General features: G+C 43.4%; 1 protein-coding gene and 1 pseudogene across 3 annotated transcripts; both read left to right on the top strand.

The window, feature by feature from the left end:
• The first annotated feature begins 1799 nt into the window (after window positions 1-1799).
• On the top strand, window positions 1800-4574 carry LOC136522729 (pentatricopeptide repeat-containing protein At1g43980, mitochondrial-like; annotated as a pseudogene).
• Window positions 4575-4859: 285 nt separating this feature from the next.
• On the top strand, window positions 4860-8820 carry LOC136521959 (LRR receptor kinase SERL2-like). Of its 3 annotated transcripts, none has more exons than XM_066515748.1 (8): window positions 4885-4949; window positions 6667-6732; window positions 7362-7524; window positions 7629-7761; window positions 7852-7923; window positions 8017-8160; window positions 8287-8346; window positions 8468-8820. In XM_066515748.1, the coding sequence occupies exons 2-8, from the start codon at window positions 6712-6714 to the stop codon at window positions 8691-8693; spliced, it is 819 nt and encodes a 272-aa protein (XP_066371845.1). In that variant the 5' UTR covers window positions 4885-4949; window positions 6667-6711; the 3' UTR covers window positions 8694-8820. The 3 variants fall into 3 exon arrangements, with proteins under 3 accessions (XP_066371847.1, XP_066371845.1, XP_066371846.1); XM_066515749.1 differs by lacking the exon at window positions 4885-4949 and adding an exon at window positions 5128-5146; XM_066515750.1 differs by lacking the exon at window positions 6667-6732 and having other exon boundaries at window positions 4860-4949.
• Window positions 8821-9076: the final 256 nt, after the last annotated feature.

Raw genomic sequence — 9076 nt, 5'->3', positions numbered from 1 at the left:
TTGGGTTGTCAGGCTCTGTTGACTCTTCCCTCTTATGCTTTTCCTTGCTGTATTTTTCAGAATGCAACAGGTTTTGAAATATTATCAGAGTCCTTAGTTGATTTGGACATAAATGAAACATTGTGCCAAGCCTTGAAATTTATTTTTTTTCTAAGAAGTGACAGGAGATGTGGGCTGCATTTCAAAGAAGGGAGTTGCTAAATCTGACCTGAGTGTTTCATGAGACTCCAACAACATAGAATCGAAGTATGCAATTGCATGTGTCCTAGACTTATTTTGCACTATCCTCCCGGCAAAGCATCACCGGCTTTCACATATCCATTGTAGAACTGCATGAGGAGTAGTTCTTCTGTGTCTGGAAGTGAACATCAGCTGGTAGCATAAAGAACAGAAATCCAACAGTGAGCATTGCAGAATTACAAGCCTGTAAGTACAACATGTAAGCCCAGGAAAACTGGGTATAGGTTGAAGCGTTGCAATAAAGTAGCTGCTCAAACGTGAAACAAAGTAGCTGCTCAAATGTGACCATAAGTACTTAGCTTGCATTTGTGTGATCAAATAAACTGATCTTGGCAACATATATGCAGTGTATGTTTTAGCAACCGTATATGTGACCAAAAGTGCAAGATTCAGCACAATAGGATGCATCTATGAGATCAAAAGTGCACAATAATCTTATAATCAAATCGAGCATAATGCTATGTCATCCTGTAGGTGCAAGCTGCAAGACCAAACAACGTGGTTTCCATTTTTTCGGATAAACTAACATATGTGAGACCAAAAGTATGCCATCCTGTAGGAGATACCAGCAGTGTATAACTACTATATATACATGAGACTTAAGTACAGCTGTAAAAATTATGAGTAATCAGGTAACAAATGCAGTAATTAAAACCTGAAGAACAGTGTGTTACCCACTTGCCAGTAGATGCATAAAGTGATGCTTCAAATCCACAACCAGAGGTGTGAAGGATCCCTCCATCATATAAACACAAAATTGCATGTTCAGGTTCATGTCATCTCTCAGGGGTAAGAATCCGATTGTTGCCTTTAATAAAAATGAAGATTAAGAATCGAGCAGATAAGAATTTACTGACCAATTTGTACTGTTAACTAAGGTCCCCTATTGCGCACATAAAAGAGCACAAAGACAATATTGACATCTGTCATGGAACATATGTGAGTGCTATACCATGTCTTATAAGTTATACTATGCAAAAATCTGATATGCATATCGTACGTACTGTAATAGCTACTCATCGATCGAATGTGGGAATGCATGCATTTTCAGTGTACGATCCTTTGTGAGAAAAAAAAAGAAACTTCATTAAAATAAGATGTACATGTTGATTTAATACTATATTTCTATATATTTTCGTGGTAATATATGCGTGCCATGCGTTAACTTTGTCCATAAAAACTGAGCACTTCCGAAACACAAACACGGAACTATGCAAGGGAAATATATGTGTAGTGAAGTAACAGCTAACAGAGGATGTACTTTCTTCCGCGCTCTCGTGTGTGCGGAGGCCAGAGAAATCAGCGGGAAGAACGACGAGCGGCGGCGGTCCATTCGCGTTTGCCGGCTGCACGGAGCTTCTGCTGCTCCGATCCGCTCCACCGCTCCTCGTCGGAGGACGCCGCCGCATTAGTTTTCCTTTTCCATCACCTTGCGCCGTTTTATGGATGGGCCAAGAGGGGATTGTTTCTATGGGCCCGTTGGACGATCCACTGGGCCGACCCGCCCCCGGATTGTGGACAAACACAAGATGCATTCAAGCAAGCATAGCAGCCAACGCAGGAGCCATGCGCGTGCCTCCATGGCGTAAGCGTAAGCCGCCGAGCGGCGAACCGCGCCGCCGATGCTCTCAACATCCCCGTCGTCCTCGTCCGACGCTCCACTCTTCACTCCTAGCGTCGCCGCCGCGCTCCTCGCCCGCTGCACTTCCCGCGTCGCCGCGGCAGCGCTGCACGCCCGCCTCCTCCGCTGCTCTCAGCGCCTTCTTCCGCTCCCCCTACCTCGCCAACTGCCTCGGCGCCGCGTACTCCCGCCTCGGCGCCGCACCGTCCGCCGTCGCGCTCCTACGCGCCGCCGCCGCCAAGCCCAACGTGTTCTCCCACAACATCCTCCTGTCGGCGCTCCTCAGCTCCGGCCTCCTGGAGGACGCGCGCGTGCTGTTCGACGGGATGTCTCACAGGGACGCGGTCACCTACAACGCCCTGCTCTCCGGCTACATCGCCGGTGCGCTTCCGGACGAGGCGTTCCGTGTCTTGTACTGCATGAGGGAGCGTGGCGTCAGGCCAACCGCCTTCACCTTCTCCATAGTATCGTCGGTGGTTGGCTCTGTCCGCCGCGGCCAACAGCTTCACGCTGCTGCTGTCCGCCACGGCCTGGCACGCCGTGATGCCATTGTAGGCAATGCACTTATTGATATGTATGGCCGGGTTGGGCTCTTGGATTATGCAGCGCGTGTCTTCTCTTGCATGGAACAACCAGATGTCACATCCTGGAACTCTGTCATGTCCGTTTACAAGGATCAGGCTCTCAGCAGTACTGTCTTTAGGTGTTTCCGGTCCATGAGGAGCAAAGGCTTTTCAGTTGATGGCTTCACTGTGTCCATCGTGCTCAGTGTTTGCTCAGATGGGAAGGATTTTGCCAAGGGTGACCAGATGTTGGCACTCTGCATTAAGACGAGTGTCCTTACAAACTCCATCGTTTCTAGTGCTGTTATTGACTTCCTTTGCGTGTCTGACAGACTGTCTGATGCTGTTCAGCTCTTCAGAGAAATGCCAACATGGGCCTCAGAGCCTTGCAATGCACTGATATCGGGCTATGCTAGGAGTGGCCTAATGGAAGAAGCCCTCAGCCTCTTTGCGGTGTCTATGCGAAATGGTATTATTCCAAATGAGTTCAGTTTTGCGAGTGTGCTGAGATGGAGTTCATGCTTTGGTTTAATGGAGCAGGGCACTCAAATCCATTGCCTGGTTTGCAAGCTTGGGTTTCAGAATGATGTAATTGTTTCCACAGCCCTCACTGACATGTACTGTAAATTGGGGTTAACAAAGCATGCCAGAAAAATCTTCAGCACAGTTGGCGCCAAGGATCTGGTGTTATGGAATACAATGCTGCTTGGCCTATTGCAAAATGGAAGAGCTAAGGAAGCCCTTGTAATATTTAAAAGGATGCTCAAGTGTGGTATCGAACCTGATAGAATCACTCTTTTTGGAGCCTTATCTGCATATAGTTTAGAAGGTTTGGTAACTGAAGGAATGGATATAATTACCCTGTTTAAAGATAGGTACCATATTATGCCTAGCCTGGAGCACTATACTTGCGTGGTCGACATGTTATGTCGTGCTGGGATGTTCAAAGAGGCAGTGAATTATGTAGAGAACAAGTTGCCAAAGTCTAGTGCTGCTACTTTCTCTAATATTCTGGAGGCCTGTATAGTCCATGGGAACATTGGCATGGCAGAGCTAGTTGCTGAAAAGATGGTGATGCAGAAATCTCGATTGTCACTGCCATATATTGTTTTGGCTCAAATATATGGTGCCAGATGTAAGTGGGAAAAAATGGCTGGAGTGTGGAGGTCAATGGAAAATCGAAGAGCAAAGAAGGTTCAGTCATGCAGCTGGCTCTGCATCAAGAATCGTATTATGTTTTTACGTCGGAACAGATATTGCACCATGGAAAAGGAGCTACCTATGAGGTTTTGGATCTTCTATTTTGGGACATGACGGATCATAAATACGCTCTTAGTTTCGTAGAGCCCGAGAACAGTGAAGGATTAGATTGTGTCGAGCTGTTCCTCGACCAACCTGCTTCCTAACAAGTTACATTGCCTTGCTTGTACTGAAGGTTCATAGTGTCACAGACTATGAACTCAGAAAAGGTGCTTTCAGTTATGTGAATCCTTTCATAGAACTGTAGCTTACTTCTTTTCGAATGTTTTTTGATTGGAATTGTTGTTTTGCAGATTTCAGTAAGATTTTGCTAGATTACGGTTAGGCTATTGCAACTTGGCCATTTCTCTGTATGAACTGCAATGTCGCGGAAGATTTTGAGATATGGGCAGGTAAATTTCTTCTCCCTCCTGTCAATTGCTGCATAGATTTCATCAATACTAGTAAACTATCTGGACTTTAAAAATTTCAAGTTTGCTGTGTAGGTTTGGTACTTTTTATACATTGGTTCCCAGATTTTGAATTCATGTCAGCTGATTATTTGTTAACTAAATGGCAAACTCTATATTTCCACGCCTATACCTTTTGTAATTTTGTTTGGTAGGGAAAAGATTCAACCCAGAATCATCTGGGCATGCTCTCCTCAGCTATAGGAAGCCTAAGCTAATTGGGGATGTGTGAGTATTCTCATGGATAGCCTTGTCAGTGCTAGTGTTTGTTTACGTCTAACAATTAGTTTCCTATTTGTTTCCCTGTTACAGTCTGCTGAACAACATGTAAATGGGCAATCCCAACAGAGATTGGCAAATTAGCAAAGCTCAACTTAATCTCTTTAGGAACCCCTTTTATGGCAGAACCCCCAAATCTGTGGGTCACCTTGAAAGCCTCCTGCACCTGTGAGTGGGAGCCTATCTGTGACAACTTTCTTCCATTACTGTTTTGTCTCCTTGAGGTAATTCTAGTTTAGTTTGCACTCATTGTATGCTTATGTTTTTTCAGAACTTGTCATATAATGACTTGATGGTTACTGAGATCTGGTGTAATACAATGCAAGTAAGGATGTAGTTTTTATGTTTGTGCTTCTCTAGAACATAATTTTCTCATTGGACGTATGGCACACAGAGGAAGTTTAAATATAAGGTTTTTTCATGCTCATGGTTTTCTTGCAGCATAGTCAGAAGTCATTTCATCTGTGGTTCTATATTGAGCAGGATTGTAAGGGACTGCACCGATGGCAATGAAGTGCCAATGTGAAGAGCCGACAAGTAAGACTGCAAACTAGTTGCCTCTCAAAATTTCTTATATTTAGTGAGGGAAATAAAGTGATAATTCTTGCTTCTACTCAGGTAAATTTTATTTATGATTCCTATAATAACAACCTTGTATTTTCGATAAGGACGATCCCGCACCTCAATCGAATGAACAGATTGGGGAATATTATAACTCGTGTTCAAGACCATGGGTATAATGTGATATTCTCTTCTTCTTTTTGCAAGGATGTAATGATCTCTTCTTAGTGTCATTGAATGTAGAGCGTGGATGGCTAAAATAAATTAAATTCAGTCTTGCAATATCTACTGTGAGGAAAATATATATTTGCATGTATACTAATTTTCACACCTAAACATTCGTATTGATAGGATAAGGGTTTTCATGGTTGTAGCACTGTAGGGTGTCATGTTTGAATGTATTCAATTTAAATTTGTTTTCCATTGCACACTTGATGTGTATTTTGTGGTGAAGTTAATTTTTTTATTTATGGTGCAACCTAGAATTATGGAGCTTAAGGAATCTAAACACATGGATGATCTAATCATGTGGTGCATTGATCGACCTTGTTTGAATCTGACTTCAATTGTACAGTCAAATAAAGTTCAGAAACGGTTAGCCTTGTTTGCTCACTTGCTCAGTGGTCTTTATGATTATAGTTAAGTTCCTGGAATTGTCGCCAAGGATTAGGGACTACAAACATTGCTAAGATTATCTGTCTTGAACTAAATTGGAGAGCATTGATAATTATCTGAGGCTACCAAAATGCTTAGCAATCCCAGTTAGAAAATTGAAACGAGTTTATCAGTATTATGCAGTCAGCATTTCCATTATACAAACCTGACAGCATGAATGTACTTAAATGGAGCCAATACAAACTACTCCCTTCATTCCAAATTGTAAGTCGCTTTGGTTTTTCTAGGTACCTAGCTTTTGCAATGCACCTAGACATTTTTTGTACGGTAGCTATGCACCTAGAATCCTAGGTATATACTATGTCTAGATACATAGTAAAGACTATGAACCTAGAAAATCTTAAGTGACTTGCTCAGTGGAAGAGAGTGAGCACATTTTGTGCCTGTCGAGTTTTAGAGTGTAGAAATGGGGTAAATGTTTTGAATTTTTCTAACACTTAGCACTGGCAGGTCAACTTGCTGTCAAACTTTGGAGCTGGTCGATGCGTGGCTAGATACGTGGCCAAGCTCAGCTGTTTTGCTCTCCACTCCAGCTCTGTCTCTCCTTTCCCTGGATTCCATCTACCGAGTTCACTTCCTTTGCTCTCTCTGTTCCTTTGGCGAGCTTGCTGTGCTGTCAAGACTCAAGACGCGTCACCAGCACCTCTTCAGTGCCATCTCAGCTTGGCCCTCCCGCCACTACCTCCCATGGCTGCTGTGCTTCTGCTTCCCTTCTTCCCTTCTCACGCCTTGCCATCAAGATCCAATGCTACATATTCACCATGAGCTCATCTATGTGCTCCGGCAGTCCTCTTTCCCATCTGCAGTAGAGTAGTGCAGCAGTGCGGGCAAACCATCTGCCCCACTGCCTGGCGGCAGCACATACTTGTGTTATCTTGCTTAGCATACGTCAGAGCTATCAATTTGTCTATAATTTGTGCTCGCACATCATAAATTCAGATTTAAACACTTGATCTTGTAATAACTCTAAACACCTGACTTACTATTCCTTGTTGTTTCTTTGTGCATGGATATGAAGTTGGCATTGTGAACCGATACGCAAGCGATCTTGGGTGTATCCTTGATGCATCGAGGGAATACCAGGGTGGGTTTCGCTTCAAATGATTGATACTGTTTCTGTCCAGGATTTTAGTTGTGTAATATGTTGATTGCCCGCTAGAAGATATGTTAGCTCTCAACTTTATTGGATAGTGACCTGTTAATTTCAATCGAGGACAATTTAGATGACTCTTGACACGAATTGTTTCGAATTATTTTTCATTACTTACCTAATTAACCTTAATCCACATCAATAAATACCCTAAGCGCTGGCGTCTTGCATTTCCGGGTCATGGCTGCCTTTTTTTAGCACAGTTGAGCTGGACTATGGTGACCTTTTTCGGCAGGGCTGTGTCTATATATGGCTAGTGCCTAGTGGCATGCAATTATGCACCAAGCCCAAGGATTTTCAATTGCAGTTGCTTTCGACTTCCAACTAAATTCTGAAGTACAAATCTTTGCAAAGCAAGTGCAAAACGTATGTCCATGTTCTGTCACTCCTTAGAGCATCCATAAATTCTTGGCATTTATTCGATGTGCACGCATGTGCGTGCTTATTTGCTGGTGGTGTATGTTGAGTGTGTGTCTACCTAGTACTTTTTTTATAACAAAACAGATAAACAGAGTCAGAGAGAATTTCTGCATTCTCCCCACTGATGGCCATATTAAATGCAGAGGGAACCCTGTCCTCTTTCTTCCCCAAGAGAAGCCTTCCTCGCGCTCTCGACTCACCTGCCTCTAGCAATGAAGGCGCCTCCATCTTCCTCCTTCCTATTGTTGCTCCTGCTGTTCTTCCCTTCAAGCGGCCTTGCCGCCCCCAAGGATTTCAACTATGAAGGTTCTCCTCTGTTGTGGTTTCCAAGGACTCATTTTTTATTAGTGGTGTCTGTCTCTGTTAGGTTTTTTTGCACTGTTAGGTGTTGATTTCTGTGGTACTGGCAGTGCAAGTTCTTATGATGATCAAGAGCCTCCTCAAGGACCCCCATGGTGCGCTAAAAAACTGGGACCCAGACTCCGTTGATCCCTGTAGCTGGTCCTTTGTCTCCTGCTCACCAGAGAATCTTGTCACTGCACTGTAAGCTAGACCCCTACTCTCCATCTATTCTTACCTCCAAATCAAAGCCACCATATAGTTCTCATGTCCTTATGTTTGCATGTTTGACAGGGAAGCTCCAAGCAAGGACCTTTCCGGCCTGCTCTCCCCGAGCATAGGGAACCTGACAAAACTTGAGACACTGTGAGTATTGTTCCCATGGATAGAGCAAGTCTTAGTGGTGAGTGTTATTTTTTAACTTTTTTTATTGGGAGGTGTTCTTTTTTTTTGTCCCAGTCTGCTGCAGAAGAACAACATAATTGGGCCAATCCCAACAGAGATTGGCAAGTTAGCAAAGCTCAGGACACTTGTTCTGTCCAGTAACAAATTACATGGTACAATCCCAAACTCCTTAGGCTGCCTTGGAAGCCTTCAGTACATGTAAGTGAAGCATACGCTCCAATTTGCAACAACGTGTTTTTCTTTGAGCCATTTCGTAAAGGTTTGTGTTCTTGCCAGGGTAAATCATAGCCTGGTTTGCACTCACTCTGCACTCTTGTCTTTCAGAGACTTGTCGTACAATAACTTGAGTGGTCCAATACCAAAAACGTCTGCAAGAACGTTCAAGTAAGTATCCAGTCTTGTTTTCATCTCAGACGTATGGCATTTATATAGGAAGTCAATGGTTTGGAAGAAATTTGTAGAAAGTTTAAAATCTGTGGTTTTTCTGTCTGTTGTTTTCTTTCAGCATAGTCGGGAATCCTCTTATCAGTGCTGCAGAACAGGACTGTGGCAGGACAGTGCTGAAACCAAAGGTCTATCCTTATATCGCTGGTGAACAGCAGAAGCCCCAAGTTGGCAGTCGCTTACCTTATAGGATCATATATACCTCTTTCGCAAAAAAAAAAAAAGGAGGATATATACCTGATGAAGCTCAGTTATTAAGGTCTAGCAACAACACCCAGGTTGAATAAGCCATTCCTGTTCCGGCAAAATGGCAGACACGTAATCAAATATTACACAGTTCTTAGGCAGCCCTGTTGTCTCTTCTTGCCGGCTAGTATGCTGTAAACGAACTCTTCACACTTCGCATAATGATTATTACGCAGGTCTCCTCCCATCTTACATAATGTTCTGCAATTGCCGTTCGATTCAGTAATCAGATCCAGTCTTGTGTCTGTTCTTCTCTGCGACTCTGCAGCATATTTCCATCTCAGACATGACACATATAGGATGTCAGTATTTTCAATTTGAAAGAAATTTGTATAAAGCTTAAGAACTGTAGTTTTTTGGCATTGGTTTTTGACGTATACCTGGAACCCGGGTCATCGAAGCCATGACTAGTCCACAAGACGGG

This window comes from Miscanthus floridulus, chromosome 18, assembly GCF_019320115.1.
Source record: "Miscanthus floridulus cultivar M001 chromosome 18, ASM1932011v1, whole genome shotgun sequence".
Classification (NCBI taxonomy): domain Eukaryota; kingdom Viridiplantae; phylum Streptophyta; class Magnoliopsida; order Poales; family Poaceae; genus Miscanthus; species Miscanthus floridulus.
Note: the sequence above shows the minus strand (reverse complement) of the source record. Positions and strands in the feature narration are given on the sequence as shown.

What these genes read in the sequence shown, in the direction of transcription:
- LOC136521959 (XM_066515748.1), top strand. Translation starts at nt 6,712, where the DNA reads ATGCATCGAGGGAATACCAGG. An exon ending in TGCATCGAGGGAATACCAGG is followed by an intron (nt 6,733 to 7,361) that starts GTGGGTTTCGCT and finishes TATTAAATGCAG; the next exon opens with AGGGAACCCTGTCCTCTTTC. An exon ending in GAGAATCTTGTCACTGCACT is followed by an intron (nt 7,762 to 7,851) that starts GTAAGCTAGACC and finishes CATGTTTGACAG; the next exon opens with GGAAGCTCCAAGCAAGGACC.